We start from the raw sequence: 17217 nt of genomic DNA on the forward strand, positions 1-17217 counted from the left end.
TAATCAAATAAAATTGCCCTTAATATTAAGATATTAAAAAACCAAACATTTTTTTAATCTGTGCAAAAATTGTTTCATTCTGCAATTTTTTACTTTTCAATTTTCTTTCACTTTTTATGAGGACCAGCAATTAAAAATCTGTGTAAACTTTGTCTGCCCCTCAGGATGATAATAAAGTGTAGCACTGTCTGATCTTTCTCTTCGATGCTGTTGTGATTTGTTTGAGCGTTTTTCAGTTGGTATTTTGTTACAAAATTTTCACGTCCATCCATTATGAAAATATTTCTTTTATTAACAAAGTTCATTCTATCTATTCATCTGAATCGGACAAGAGTCTATCCATTTTAGTGTGATTCTAATTCTTCTCCAGTTCCTGTCACTCCTCAATAGTCAGTATTTGATTGTGCTCTTCCACTAATCTTTCCATGTATATATATATATATATGTGGCTAAACACCCCTTTAGGGGTTACGCCGCTTACGCTCTCTAGATCTATGTTTTGAGGTAGATCAGTCCTCATGTTCCTTATTTAATTTTCTCAGTTATTTTTCTCCATTGTGTCCTATCTCTGGTTTTTCCTTTCCACTGTCGTATGCCCGCCTTGTTGAGATCATTTACGACTTCTTGTAACCATGTAGATCTTGGTCTTCCACGTCTTCTTTTGCCAGCTGGTGTCCATTCCAATATTGAGAATATCGTCGTAGTTGATCCTGATCTCCATACGTGTCCTAGCCATTTTGCTCTTTGTTGTTTTATTTTACACACTATATCTTCCTTAATTTCTTCCAGTAGCTCAAGGTTCGTTCTTTGTCTAAATTCATTTTCATTTATTTTTATTGGTCCCAGTATTGCTCTTAGTATTTTTCTTTCTTGTATTCTAAGGTTTTCCTCTTGTTTTTTTGTCATGCTGAGGGTTTCGGCTGCATACATCATCGTCGGTCGAATTATTGTTTTGTATACCTTCATTTTCGATTTCTTACTCAATAGTTTATTTTTTAGTAATTTCTTATTTGCATGGAAGGTCTTATTTGCTGTAATAATCCTTTCTTTGATTTCTGTTTCTCTTTCTCCATTGTTTGTTATTAATATTCCCAAGTACTTAAATTTTTCGACTTCTTCAAAAATGTATTCGCCTAGTCTAACCTTTTTGTTTTCGAAGTTTTTATCAAATCTCATTATTTTTGTTTTTTCTTGGTTTATTTTTAATCCCATTACTTTTCCTTCTGTTACCATTTCATTTAACATTTTTTCCATTGTTTTTCTATTTTTTGTTATTAGCACAATATCGTCAGCGTATGCTATTATTTGTCCTTCTCTAGTTCTAAGGGTACCTTTGTTTATTTTCCTGACGATGTATTCCAGGGCAAGATTAAACAGGGTTGCTGATAACGAATCTCCTTGTCTAACCCCTTTATTTATGACAAATTCTTCTGTGTCTCCTACTTGAGTTTTTATACTCACTACAGTTCTACTCATTGTCATTTTTATTAATCGTCTTAATTTGTTTTGTATTCCCATTTCTTTCAGAGCTACCATTAATTTTGATCTTTTTATTGTATCAAATGCTTGCTGAAAATCTATAAAAAGCAGTTCAATTTCTATTTTATATCCATGAGCTTTTTCCATAATTTGTTTAACTGTATGTATGGCATCTGTTGTAGACTTTCCCTTAATAAATCCGCATTGATAGTGTCCTATGATATTCGTCATAGCGTTGGTCAGTCTTCGATGTATTAAGGTCGACATAATTTTATATGCTGTGTTTAATAGCGTCAGTCCTCTGTAGTTATTACACATTTGTTGGTCTCCTTTTTTATGAATCGTGATAATTTGTCCTTTGTTCCATTCTTCCGGCATTTTTTCTTCGTCCCATATGTCTTTTATTAAATTGTACAGTTTTTCTTTTAATTCTTCACCACCATATTTTATAAGTTCCATATTGATCCCGTCTGATCCTGAAGATTTACCATTACGGCTGCTATTTATAATTTCCTCAACTTCCTCTTTTGTTGGTCTTTCTAGCTGGTTTCCTAACATCATTGTCTCTTCTTCTACGTTTTCATTTAGGTCTTGATCTTCTTGCTCTGTTAATAATTCTTTAAAATAGTGAGTCCAAATTTCTTTATACTCTTCATCATTTTCTGATACTTTTCCATTTTTATCTTTTATGCCTTTTATCTTTCCTTTAAAAGTTTTGTTTTGCTCGCTAATTTTCTTATAAAATGCTTTTGTGTTTCTGTTCTTACTTTCTTTTTCTATTTCTTTTATCTTATCATCTAACCAGGCACGTTTAATTTTCCTTATTTTTTTCTTACATTCATTCCTTATTCTATTGTATTCTTCCCTATAATCCTGTCTATTTGTTCTTATCCACATTTGTCTAATTTCTATCTTCTTTTTTAGCATGTTATGGCATTCTTCATTATACCATTCTTGTTTTTTTTTGTTTCTTTTTATTCCTATGTGTACATCCGCTGTTTCATTTATACATTTTTTTAAATTTCTCCATTCTGTTTCTATATCCTTTGTATATTTACACTGTTCCTTTAGTTTTTTGTTCATGTCATCAGCATACTTAATCCTTATGTCTGGAGCATTCAGTTTTTCTACGTACCATTTGTCTTTCATTGTCGTGTTTTTTAGAGTTCTTTTGACTTTTTGTTTTACCTTTGCAGTCACCATAAAATGATCTGTGTCTGCATGCGCACCTCTGTAAGTTCTCACGTCCGTAACCGATGTTTGTTTCCTTCTTGTAATCAGAATATGGTCTATTTGGGACCATGTTTTTTGGTCTGGGGAAATCCATGTTACTTTATGGTATTTAGGATGTTCGAAATTTGTACTAATGATAATCATATTGGTACTAGCTGCTAGGTTACATAATCTTTGACCATTGTCATTTGTTTTTTCGTGTAATGTGTGTTTACCTGTATTGATTGAGTGTATTGATCTGACAAACAAAAGAAACAACATTCTCCACTTTAAAGGCATTAGGTTCCATGACCTTCTCCTTTACACTTACTTTTAAGTCGAGATTTAATTATATACTGAACAAATTTCATATATCGATTAAAATTTGTTTCGTTGTAAGTATTTGAATGTATTCTAAAATGATCTTTTTGGAATTTGACGCATATTGAGAGGCCACTTTATTTCTAGAAATGCATATATCCCATTTGATTGGTAAACCAGAGCAAGAACTTAATAGGTTGTTAAATATGGTTGAAGATGTGGAAAACATGTATACAGCTATGAGTAGGGAGAAAAATCAAGAAACACAGAAAGTATATCTGTATTTATTCAGGGTAAGTTTGAAATACAATATCTAGATGTTTAGGCTTACAAGTAAATTTTATTTTAGTTATTGAGGAAATGTATTGTAACTCTCGACAAACCCCTTGTGGAAGGTCCTTTAGGTCAACCGCCTTTCCAAAAACCGAGCATACACAAAGCTGTCACCAATTTGTTGATTTATAAATTTTCACACATAAGTCAGCAAGAACTGAAGACGATGTATGAATTGGTAAAGATTTTATTCCATTGTTTGAACACTTGGGATTTTCCTTGTCCAAGCAGCCAAAAGCATATCGTGAGCCAAGAGGAGGCTATGAAATATAAAATAGAATATACCAGGTAATTTCTTTGGAATTAAAACTTAAGTTGAAATGATAACAATATGTAAGTAATACATAAATTTAAATTTGAACTTTGTTAAAATCGGTCTTTTTTAAATATTGACTTTATAGGACGACAGGCTTTTTACAAGATATGAATGCAAATCCGAATACAAATGCATTTTCTCTTGTTTAAGCTATGAGACCATGCACTTGGCATTCTGAAACACACAGAATACCATATTCTTTGGCTATACAAACTGCAAATTGAGTCACAGATGTGTAGGTACTATCAAAATATCTCCGTTTTGCATATGTTGCGTGAACTCGCTGCGCAGAACGTCAAGTGCGCCTTGGTAGCTGACGTATGTAAGGTATACTATCTCCCAACTACTTTCCTCTATATCTCTCTAGCTCGTTATTTTATATAACCCTCTTCCCCTTTTACCTCCGTACAAAAAGAGATACATATGAAAAAAAGTGCTACAGTAGGCGGTAGTGTAGACTAGTGCGAAGCTTTATATTATATTTTCTGTATCTTTAGATTTTAAATAATCTTTTTAAAATTGAATAAAGTAATTTATTTAATTACAAGTGTAATTTTAATAAACACGTGGCAAATCTATCTTCTTTTTGTAATGCCTATCCGTTTCGGATGTTGGCGACCATCATGGCAATCTGTATTTTGCAAAACCGCGGCCCCAAAAAGATTTGGGGTTGTTCTGTTAAACCACGTACGTAGATTTTTCAGCTGCGAAATTCTTCGCCTTCCTGGTCCTCGTTTTCCTTCCACTTTTCCTTGAAGAATTAATTGCAGCAACCCATATCTTTCACTGTTCCTGTGTATTTAACAACTCTTTTCCTTTTTGCATTCCTAATAAAATGTTCTGGTTAGTAACGTGGTCGGTATAGGATATCTTTAGGATTCTATGATAAAGTCACATTTCGAAATCCTCAATTTTCTTAAAGGTAGCGTCTGTGAGAGTCCACAACTCAACTTCGTACAACAGTATAGGAAAGGTATAACATCTTAGTAACCTAATTTATATGGGTACTGATAAATCGTGGCATTTGAATCTTAGCATGAAATGCAGGTCTTGCTTTCTCTATCCTAGATTTTATTTCTAGGGAATGGTTCCAATTTTCATTGACGTTCGTACCAAGGTAGGTGTATGTTTTTATTCTTTCTATTGGTTGACCATTCACACTGATTCTTTCAATTTACTGTCCCTTCTTGGAGATCATCATAAATTTTGTTTTCTTAATGTTCAGTGAAAGTCCATATCTCTGACTCACTTCTATGATTCTATTTATTAGGGGAGAGGTGGGATAGTTGACCCCGGTGGGATACTTGATCTCTATTTAAATTTGGCGCCCAATGATATCCTATTACTGTTCTGTTGACCCACTTGGGTAGAGGTCATACTGTTTACTTTGTTTTGACAAATGGCTGCTACTTTAGAACACGCTTGACATTTTAATCAAGAGAATAAAAGAGATTATTCTATTTTGTGACATTGAAAGTTTATTTTACACGTGCAAGGTAAGTTATAACAACTTTAATTCGTTTAGTTTATAATTATACTGCCCAAATAGGTGAAACATCTGTACTTTTATCCACTAAATCATTGATATTTAAATTGTAACTGTTTTAACCTAAAACTTGCCCTTGTTAGAAAAATGTCATTGCAGGGATAGTTGATCCTATTAAATGGGGGATACTCGATACCAGGATCAAATATCCCACTTTGTGTTTCTTTTAATCCCGTGTTTAATGTAATTAATTTTATTCATGTTTATTTTTTCAGTAAGTACTCAACTAAAATAGAAAGCTACAAAGCATCCGCTAGGCAGTTCGGAATAAATGTCATGTCATTGAAGAGGTTGTGCAGAAAAAACATGATATCTCTCCCAGGCTACAAGGTGCGCCAAGTTTTTTCACTTGACCAGGAAAAAGATTTTGGTATGTTTTCAAAAGATATGTCCAAGATGTATTACGGTCTTACTGTGGTGCAATTGCGCAAATTGGCATACTCCTATGCTGCAACAAATAGGATATCATATTCCCCTGCCTGGGATAAAACAAAGCAAGCTGGCCGCGACTGGTACCGAGGTTTTCTTGATAGAAACCCTACGCTGTCATTAAGGACACCAGAAGCCACAAGCTTGGCACGAAGCTCAGCTTTTAATCGTCACACAGTTGGTACATTCTTTAATCAATTAACAAATGTTTATACACGGTACCAGTTTCCTCCTGAACGTGTATGGAATATTGACGAAACTGGCTTCACTACAGTACACAAACCTGCTAAAATAATTGCTGTGAAAGGATCGAAGCAGGTGTGCAAAATTACATCTGCAGAACGAGGCGACCTGGTTACGGTGTGTGCTGACATCAATTCTGCAGGGGGTCACATGCCTCTTTACATTATATTTCCCAGGAAAAACTGGCAGGACAGGTTTCTAAGCCATGCACCTCCTGGCAGCAATGCAACAACATATCCCAGTGGATGGATGACTTGCTCTGGTTTTCTGAAGTTTTTGGAACACTTTGTTCGTTTCGCTCAGCCAAGCCTAGATCGGAAACAAGCTCAGCCAAGCCTAGATTTAATTGTTATGGACAACCATGAGAGCCACTGCTCATTGGAGGCTGTAAATTATGGGAGAGACAACGGCATCGTATTTCTTACAATTCCGCCGCACACCTCTCAGAAGTTGCAGCCATTGGACCTCGCGGTTTTGGTCCACCAAAGATTTACTACTCCCAAGCAGCTTCCAATTTTATGCTCAATTTCCCGGGAGAACTATTACCATTTTCGACATTGCAGAACTGCTTGGAGATGCGTTCCCCCGAGCCATGGCTCCTCCAAATATCATAAGTGGGTTCAAATTATCTGGAATATGGCCGATAAATCCAAACATATTTACTGACGACGAATTTATGACCAGCGCTGTCACGGACCGTCCAGACCCAACTTTGATTCAGGAATCAGCTCTGGATCCAATACAGCCAACGCCTAGTGCTAGTACATCAATTTCTATAGAACCAACGTTGTCTGGGGCCCTAAAACCTTGCACTCCAACATCGGATATAATGTTTGTGAAACATTTTTCTCCACAAGACATCATTCCTATCCCAAGGCAGCACCTCGTGCCCAATCTTCTCGAGGTAGAAAACTCTCGAGGATGCTCTCGCATCCTAACTGATACCCCTGAAAAACCGGAAATTGAAGAACTTTTCGATTCGACTTATAAAGAGGAGGATGATCTTCCCAGCCTTCCAGATAGCAGCGGTGGCTCTGATTTCCTTTTAGATGATGAGCTTATTGATGACACGGATCCTGAGCCAGACGACTACGTTTTAGTCAAGTTTTGTACTAAAAAATCAATGAAGTTTTATGTTGGAAAAGTTTTGTGCCTGAAAGAAAATACATTGGAAGTTCTTAAGGCGGAAGGAACTAGAAGGAAGCTGTTTCACTTTTCCAACAGTAGAGGACGTCAGCGAAGTGGGCCAGATAGACGTACAAAAGTTGCCGCAGCCGTCCGTCAGCAGAACGGCCAGGACTGCTGACATAAAATGTAACCATAGATTTGATGCTAATGTTTTCTTTCTAAATAATTGTTCTTTTTTGGCTCAATTTATTTTTGTATGACTGATACTATGAAGACGACTACGGCAAGAAATAAGGACAAGAAAAAACATCCAAAACCCAGATGATAATCACTACTTGGAATGTCAGATCGCTCAACTCAAGCAATTCTTTGTTTAATAACTAAAACCTTTGGAAATCTTTATGATATAGGTACAAAGTGGACAAAAAAATGTTACAGAACTTAGTAATAATTCTTCAAAATCTCAAATATGAAGATCGCGGTTGGAAAATGTGCGGTGATTTGAAGATCTTATATGTGCTGCTTGAACAAAAAGCTGGATATAACACATTTATTTTACAGGTTACACCAAGTTTTATGTCAATGGAACCGCTGAGACCGAAAAAAATCACTGGTCAAGGAGAGTTGGTAGCCAAGGATGCTTAAGGTTGGAAAAAACGAACGGAAATGTTCTGCAATAAATATTGGACCACCAGTAAAAATTCTCATTCCTCTACTTCAAATAAAGCTAGGTTTTCGAAAGTAGTTTATCAAATCTCTCCAAAACCCGGAAAATGTTTCATCTACTTGGTTAAAAAGTTTCCAGGTCTCTCGAAGGCAGATATATGAAGGAAGATATATTTATTGCACCAGAAATCAGAAGACTTCTAGTGGATCAAATGTTTGCTAACACCATGACAGTTTTCCAGAGAGAAAGATGGTTCTCAGTTAAGGATATTTTAGGGAAACAATAAAAATCCTGATTACAAAAATATAGTCAAAAGAAAGTCCTTTGAAGACTTGGGTTGTCTAATGAGCTTAAAAGTAGATTTTCCCCACTCCCACCTGGATTGTTTTCTGTCAAAGTGTTTCGATAAAGATATCAAGGAGTTGGAAAGAAGATATTAGGAAAAATGGAGAACAATAAAGCGGACTACTTCTGGAAAAGCACAAGCCCATTTGAAAGTGCTTAGCAAAACCGGAGTGCATTTCTGGATTGAGCGCGCCAAAAACCATATAAATCAGTTAAAATTATCGAAATAGCTTTTCACAAAAAAAATTGCAGACATGTTTATTAAATTGAATGTAGTGTTTAAACATTAGATTTTTTTTAATCACAATTAATATATTTTTTTTTATCTTTATTAGGTGGCTGGTATTTTGTTACGTCCCTACCTTTTGCGACTCCTTGCCTCACTTCGATACCACAATGGTCTTCGGAAGGACGCTGCTGCGAGCTGTGTTCAAATATATCCGGAAACAAATCATGGATCAATTCTATAGAGAAAGGGACACCATGCCTCCTGATAGAAGACAGCTCTTACTTACTAATTTTCCGCCGTTTTTAAATCACTTGGATGAAGAGATTTATGCTTCGAATTCGCCTATCTGGGATCCCGAATTTAAGGCCACATCTTTGCATTTCCAATCTCTTTTAGATTCCAGATTAAGAGGTAAATTATATTATAATTATTAATCCTATAGTCGATAAAATCAATCAATATAAATCAATCTTCTTCTTGTAGTGTCTATCCGTTTCGGATGTTGGCGACCATCATGGCAATCTGTATTTTGCAAACTGCTGCTCTGAAACGAATTGTGGTTGTTGTGTTGAACCTAGTACGTTGATTTTTGAGCCCGGAAATTCTTCGCCTTCCTGGTCCTCGTTTTCCTTCTACTTTTCCTTGTAGAATTAATTATGAATCAATAAAAATTAGTTATTTTCTTACACTTGGTTGGTTAGTAGCTTAAGGTTGGAAAAAACAATGTTCTGTAATAAATATTGGACCACCAGCAAAAATTCTCATTCCTCTTCTTCATATAAAGCTAGGTTTTCGAAAGCAGTTTGTCAAATCTCTTCCAAAAGCCGGAAAATGTTTTATATACTTGGTAAATTATATTATAATTATTAATCGTATAGTCAATGAAATCAATCAACATAAATCAATAAAAATTAGTTATTTTTTAATACTTTAACATTTAACTGTCAAACAATCGACGAAAATATTTCTAAATCTTTATACTATAGTGTTGAAACAGGATACAGGATATGTTAAATTAAAATTAAATATTACAATTGTTAACCTTTCTATAGACGCAATTTAATTTTGTGTATCAGTTGTCGCACACGGTCTACTACACTGGTCATAAAATTAGTCCTCTGGGTGCATTTTGTTTAAATTTCAATAAAATAATCTATTGTTTTTAGTTTTTTTAACATTATTTACTATTATTGACATATTTTGTTTATTTAAAATGTTTATTTACATAGCACAAAAAATAGTTCATAATTTTTGTAATGTTTGATTTATTCTCTTTTTTACTAAACAAATTACAATTAATTTAAAATTAGAACATAACATATCAGTCTTCAAGAACTATCTTAAACAAAAATAAAACATTATTTCACTAAGACTTAACATAAAAAATATAAGAGATGGAAAAAAACATAATAAAATTAAGCCGGAATATTGTTCTTACCACTTTTTAAGGTTTATCTGCTGGTGAGCGCCATGAATATAACCGTCTCATAGGTAATTTAAAGAACGTGTTTTGATTATTAGACTTTGTTCTTGGCAGAATTGTATTAGACGATCTCTTATATCGTTACGTTCCCCTGGTCCTTGATCTGAAAAACGATTAGCGGAGTGTAAATCGAAACATTAGTTAGTTAAAAATGTAATTTTCATTACAATAAATTGTGGCTTAATCCCATATAACCATATTATCTAATAAAAGATATACTGGGGAAATTATATAAATTAACTGAATGTGTTGTTATTCGTTTTAGCCAGCGCAAGTAGTTCTAAAAAACCCGAATTCGAAAAAGTAGTTTTAGGACAAACCGAACGGGAGGGTTTTACAACCTCCGTACTTACTCCAGGAAAGTCGATTCGATCAATAGAAATGCCAAGTAGAGAAGCGAAACGAAAAAAAATCGCTCAGGATGAACAATTTGAAGATATGCCAAAAGAGATCGTTTCTCAAATTATTGCCACAATCGATGATCCGAATTACATGACTGGTCCAGATGTAAGTTTTATTTTATTTCCATATTTATTGTAAGTAAAATTGCTGATATAACCTAAATTATGTTCTTTTATCTTCCATTCAATTATTTGATTTTAGTTAATTTTTTTATTATTCAAAAAACATAATGGTAATTTCCAGAAAGTATTGAAGTTAAGGGTGTGTATTATGGTGGACGCTCAACAAGATACTGGGAATATGTAAAGATTGTTTGAGACGTAGGGGAAAGCTGTATGGGGAATTAACAACTAATGTTGGGATAGGTGTGGAAGAGTCTAATAATTTACATCTGAAAGTAAGATTGCTCCAGGTCTCAGTGCTTAATCCTTATTTATTTCCATTAGTTTTGGATCAGCTAACAGCGAAACTTTAGGGTAGCATTCCTGTATGCTGTAGGCTGATAATTACTGTTAATAGCAAATACTGAAAGTGATTTAGACGAAAAACTGGAACAGTGGGGACAAGGTCTTGAGGAAAAAGGTCTAAAACATTAAAGTAAAAATTATTAAAATTATTTAGTTAATGTCCAAGAACTGTCACACTAAACTAAAGATGTGCTGTTGGAATGCCAATGGATTAACCACTCATTTCCACGAAGTTAAAGCATTTATCTACAATCATAATCTAGATGTTATGTTTATTTCCGAAGCACACATGACTAATAAGAGCCATTTCCATATTCCCAAATATTTAACCTATGTAACTCAACATCCATTAGGTAAAGCCCATGGAGGTACGGCAATTATTATAAGAAATAACATTAAGCATCATGAAACAAATAAAATTAGTAAAGTTAACATCCAAGCCACATCAGTGTCGGTCGAAGATTCACAAGGCTCGATTATTCTATCTGCTGTTTACTGTCCACCGAATAAAATAATTAAAGCTGATCATTTTACTGAATACTTTAAGATGCTAGGACACCGTTTCATTTCTGCTGGAGATTATAATGCCAAACATCATAATTGGAGTTCCAGAATCGTAACCTCACGTGGACGAGAATTATTAAAAAGTATTAATGATAATCATTTAATTCCTTTCTCTACTGGAGAGCCTACGTATTGGCCTACTGATAGACAAAAAATTCCTGATCTTATTGATTTTGCTATAGTAAAAGGAATATCACATACTTACCTCCAAATTTCTCCTTCATTTGACCTCTCATCAGATCATTCCCCTTTCTTCATAGATCTACAGAGCCAAATTCATAACTGTTCTAAACATTTAACACTCTCTAATAAAAGAACAAACTGGAACAGATATAGAGAAGAAATAAAAACATCCATCAATCTAAACTTGCCTCTTAAAAGTGATAGTGACATAGAAAATGCAGTTGCTCACTTAACTACAGTTATTCACCAAGCTGCTTGGACGTCCACCCCAGAAATTTATTACAAAGACAACTCCGAGTCCTATCCCGCACACATAAATACACTCATATTGGAAAAAGAAAACTGCGAAAGATATGGCAGCTTACTAGGCATCCAGAAGATAAAACATCTGAATAGAGCTTGCAGACTACTCAAAAGAAAACTGATCCAACATAAAGACAGTGGAATCAACAAATATTTAAAGAACCTCTCACCTGCAGATGATACAAACTATTCGCTGTGGAAACTAACAAAAAACTTAAACACAACGAACAAATAAATATGCCAATCAGGAAACAAAATGGCACTTGGGCTAAAACTGACACAGATAAAGCATATACTTTTGCAAATCTCAAGTCTCAGTTGAAGAAGAACAAGCTATCCATGAAGTCGTAAATGCACCATATCAAATGGCTCCACCTATTAAACCTGTTAAGAAATCCGAAATCAAAGAAATAATTGATAATCTGGAAATTAAAAAGTCACCTCGATATGACTTAATATCTAGTTTAGTACTAAAAAATCTACCCAACGAAGGCGTAAGTTTAATTACTTGTATATTTAATTCAATATTAAAAACAGGTTATTTTCCACTCCAATGGAAAGTTGCTCAAATTGTTCTGAGTCCAAAACCTAATAAGGATCACACGGAAGTATCTTCATACCGCCCTATTAGCTTGTTGCCTATTATATCCAAAGTATTTGAACGGCTTTTTCTGAGAAGACTGGAGCTTATTTTATATGACAGTAATGTTTTACTGAATTATCAGTTTGGGTTTAGGAAACAACATGGTACTATCGAGCAAATTCATAGGGTGGTAAAGACTATCAGAAATTCGCTTGAACAAAAAAATTACTGTACTGCTGCATTTCTAGATGTCTCTCAAGCATTCGACAAAGTTTCGCATGTAGGTCTTATCTCCAAAATTAAATCTATATTTCCTCATCCCATAAGTTCACTTTTAAGATCCTACCTGACAGATCGATTCTTTCAAGTCAAAAGAGGTGGGGAAATCACTAACCTGTTTCCAATTTGTTCCGGAGTTCCACAAGGAAGCATACTAGGACCCACCCTCTACTTAATATACACATCAGATCTCCCAATGACGACCAATACAACAATCGCTACATATGCCGATGACACAGTTATCATGGCTTCAAATTCTACAGCAGCTGAAGCAGCCCAGGTATTACAAAATCACCTACTTAAACTAGAGAGCTGGCTTAAGCTGTGGCGTGTCAAAGTTAACAGTTTAAAATCAACACAAATAACGTTTACTTTAAAAAAAGGTGGTAAATAACACTCCACTACCAGTTAATACCGTCGTTAAATACTTAGGAATCCATTTGGATAGCAAACTAAATTGGGCATCCACATCTGGAAGAAACGCCTTCAACTCAGCTTAATCTACAGGAAAATGTATTGGTACATGAGTCGTAAATCAAATCTTAGCCTGGAGAATAAACTTCTGATACAAAACATACAAAAACTTCAACGTTTTCAATCGAAAGTACTGCGCCAGATCTGTAATGCCCCTTGGTATATCACGAACCACAGATTACACCACGATTTACAGCTACCAATAGTTTGCGAAGCAATATCTGCTGTAAACTCTGTATACAAGAACAGACTATCCTGCCATCCAAATCCGCTGGCCACGGATCTGCTCAACATTTCACACGTAAGAAGATTAAAACGACCAGACCCTTTGGACCTCTAGTAAATCAGGAAAAATAGAGCATAGTGTCATGATGCGGTGAAAAGTGTTTTCTAAATATTTCCTTAATTTGTGTTTCTAGCCTTGTAATTCTCATATGAGTGTCAATGATGTTTACCTGTACAAACTCTGTTTGTTAAGTGAAAGTTTAAACTAATTGATTATCATAGATTATATTTATATTATATTTTACCTGGGTGCTCGCCACTGGGCAGTTTCCCACTATGTTATTGTACATAAATCATACATATTGCTTATTGTTTATAATGAGACAGATTGCAATAAACATTGGATGTTAAAAAAAAATGCCCAAGAGAAGTTAAGATTTTAAGAGAAATAAAAAAAATACAAGGTGGTTACATACTAGCTACAATTATTGTTAGATAAATCAAAATCGCAGTTTGGTTCAAGATATAAGAAATTTGACCTGAGGCTGGTGGGATGACCCAGTTGACCGCAATAATATAATAATGAACAACACCTATTGATATTACTAATCCCTCAATTGTCTTAGCGACGGGTAGCAATAGTTTTGGAACAGCTTACTAGGACCGTAGGACCGGACTTTAAATTATTTACAGAACTGACTCGTTACCTATCAGTGCAAATAAATTGTTAAAAATAAAATTTTTACACAATGCCTCGTATTAAAAAAAATTGCTATACACGAATTAGTCATCTTTGCTGCTTCTGATTTACTCATCTGAAATTAAGTTGCTTGGAATCAATTATTATTAACGATCAGAAACAATTTTCATGTTCAACGGGCTCATTACTTGAATTTTATGGAGTTAAAATATTATCTGTTTATGTCGTTTTTACTTTAAATAAAATGGACTTTCGATAATGAAGCTTTCTATCTTTAAATAAAAGAAAATTAAAAAATTTATCATTTATTTATCTAGAAAACATAATGTATGAAACATTATGAAAGGGGGCAAACATATTTAAGTTTGACATTTGCACATTCAGGCAGTTATTTTCTTGCATTTAGTTCGGTGGTTAGGTCACGACTATTCAAGTAAAATGTCAGGAATCGGTGAAGCTAGTACTAAGTGTAAAACACGTTTACACTTATCTGATGATGTCAAAGAAATTTTTAGGAATGTTTATCAAACAGTAAAAGAAGATAATCCAAACCCAGAAGACGGTAAATTTCTCATCAAGGCAACATCTCGATTGACAAGGATGCCATATACAACAGTGTGGAAAATTGTTACAGATAGAATTCAACCTCGTAAAAAGCGGAGTGACTTTTCTACATATAAAGCAGTAAATGAAAAAGACGCTGTGGTAATTAGAAGAGCAGTTTATAATTTCTATTCAAAGAACCTAGTTCCAACGCTTAGTATGATCTACGATCATCTTGTTAAAGACTATTCTATTACGTATTCGCCTTCAACTTTATCAAATATTTTGAATCACATTGGTTTTCGGTACAAGAAAATTAATAAGCGATCATCAATAATGGATTCCCCTTGACTTATTCACTGGAGAAACGAATACTTGGATGCTATATCTAAATTTAGAGATGAAGGAATAGCGACATTTTATCTGGATGAAACATGGTTCGATACCCACGATACTGCTCAAAAAGATTGGACAGACGACTCTAAGTGTGCACCCAATTATCCAATTAATAGAGGTCAGCGAATAATTATTCTGAACATTGGATCCAAAAATGGCTGGCTTGGAGGAGAAAGTTTTTACTGTCGGCAAAAAATATTAAAGATTCAAAGCTGGATTACCATGAAAATATGACGAGTAATTTGTTTAAGGAATGGTTTGAAAAGACAGTGTTGTAAAATTTGCCTCCAAAAAGTGTCATTGTAATGGATAACGCGACGTATCACAGCGAACAAATTAGAAAAATCTCCAGTGTAGGCTAGACGAAAAAACAAATATCGGATTTTTTGTATGAAATTGTTATAATAGACGAATTAGCCAGACGTGATGGTCATATTATATTGCGATTACCTCCTTATTACTGTGTTTTCAACCCTATTGAATTAATCTGGAGCTAACTTAGGGGAAGTTTACGGCGAAACAACTGTTGTCCCAAATTTAGTAGCCAATCGGTATCACATGTTGTAAAAGAAATAAAAAAGATTTCCCCAAATTTAGTAGCCAATCGGTATCACATGTTGTAAAAGAAATAAAAAAGATTTCCCCAACACTGTGGCAAAATTGTGTTTCACATGTTATAAAAACGGAAGATCATTACAGAACATTTCTTCTTAGGGTGTCTGTCCGTTCCGAACGTTGGCGATCATTCTGGCTATGATGACTTTGTTGGTTGCTATACGAAATAGCTGTGTTGAGGTCTTTCTATACCATGCTCTCAGGTTAGCAAGCCAGGATATTCTTCTTCGTCCTGGAGCCCTTTTTCCTTCAATTTTACCTTGCAAAATGCATTGAAGTAGCTCGTATCTGCCTTGATTTATCATTATATGTCCCAAGTACTGCAGCTTACGGCTCTTCACGATGTTGACCAAATCCGCAGTTGTGTTCATCCTCCGCAGTACTTCTTCATTGGTGACTTTGTCTGTCCATGGTAGCTTCAGGATCCTTCTGTATGACCATAGCTCAAAAGCCTGAAGTTTTGATAGAGTTTCCGCCTTCAATGTCCACGTTTCTACTCCGTACAGAAGCACTGAGTACACATAACATTTAAGGAGCCTTATTTTTGTTTCTAGGGTGAGGTCATGGCTCTTGAACACAGAACTCATAGTCAAGAATGCCCTTTTTGCCTTTCCGATGCGACATTTAATCTCTTGGGTATTGTCCCACGACTCATTGATTATAGTTCCCAAGTACAGTCCTCTATCTCTATAACGATATTCAAGGGACCAGTAATTTTCATCGTTATAAGGAGAGATCGTTATACAGAGAGAGACAAAATTCGGTACTGTAATAATAATAATACTGTACTAAATAACCTATTTTAATTTAAAAAAATTATCAAAACGAATATAAATGAATTAACATTGTATTACACATAGATTTATTAACGAATAATATAAGCAATACAGTATAAAAAATGACTGTACAATTAAAACATGTGTACCCTACAATAAAAAAAATAATATGCTACTATAAAATATATTTAGCCTACATTACCAAAAAAATCTGTCACCTTGGTCTGTCTTCTTTTCCATTTTCACGGAACTGACCTGACCTTGTTCTGAAGACGCATCGAATCTTCCACAACACTCATATCGTCTTCCTGGTGGATGAAGAATCGATGCAGTACTTTTGCTGCATCCAATGCCTGCTGAGAGGTCGGAGCTGGTTCGGGCTCTGCTTCCACTTCCGAGTCACTGTTTTCTTCTTCTTCTACACGAACTGCTTGCAGGATGTCCTCGTTAGAAAGTCCAGATGTAGCTACATTTTCATCAACTTCTACAAAATCTGTTAGCTCTTCCAGTCCGTAGGTGATAGTAAGTTGAAACTGTCTGGCCCAAACATCTAATGTCAGGTCATCTTCATCATCAGTCAATCCTTGATCTTCCAGCCATCCCGCGTGTTTGAAGGAATGTTTTATTGCATTGCTCGTCACCTCGTCCCAGGATTTACTAATCATTAGGATGGCGTTAAGAAATGTTTAGTTTAAGATCGCCATTATTATCAACCAATTCCATCAAAAGTCTTCTCCTGTAATGGCTTTTCAAACTCTTGATGATACTTTGGTCCATGGGCTGAAGGACACTCGTTGTGTTTGCTGGCAGAAAACAGAGTTCGATGTTTTGAAGGTCGCGCAATACAGGATGAGCAGGACAATTGTCTACAAGCAAAAGAATTGTTTTCCCTTTAAGCTCGATATCCCACTTTCTTATCGCTTCTTCAAAAATTTCCGAGGTCACCCACGCACTCTTGTTTGCTTTATAGGTAACC

General features: G+C 34.9%; 1 protein-coding gene across 2 annotated transcripts in view; it reads left to right on the forward strand.

The window, feature by feature from the left end:
* LOC140445511 (histone acetyltransferase KAT2A-like) overlaps positions 1-17217 on the forward strand; it is a 54624-nt gene that overhangs the window by 4684 nt on the left and 32723 nt on the right. For both annotated transcript variants that reach the window (XM_072537578.1, XM_072537577.1), the window contains exons 4-7: positions 3160-3305; positions 3362-3633; positions 8355-8659; positions 9997-10238. In XM_072537578.1, the coding sequence (XP_072393679.1) occupies positions 3160-3305; positions 3362-3633; positions 8355-8659; positions 9997-10238 (965 nt within the window). The remainder of the gene's footprint in view (positions 1-3159; positions 3306-3361; positions 3634-8354; positions 8660-9996; positions 10239-17217) is intronic.

This window comes from Diabrotica undecimpunctata, chromosome 7 (genome assembly GCF_040954645.1).
Source record: "Diabrotica undecimpunctata isolate CICGRU chromosome 7, icDiaUnde3, whole genome shotgun sequence".
Classification (NCBI taxonomy): domain Eukaryota; kingdom Metazoa; phylum Arthropoda; class Insecta; order Coleoptera; family Chrysomelidae; genus Diabrotica; species Diabrotica undecimpunctata.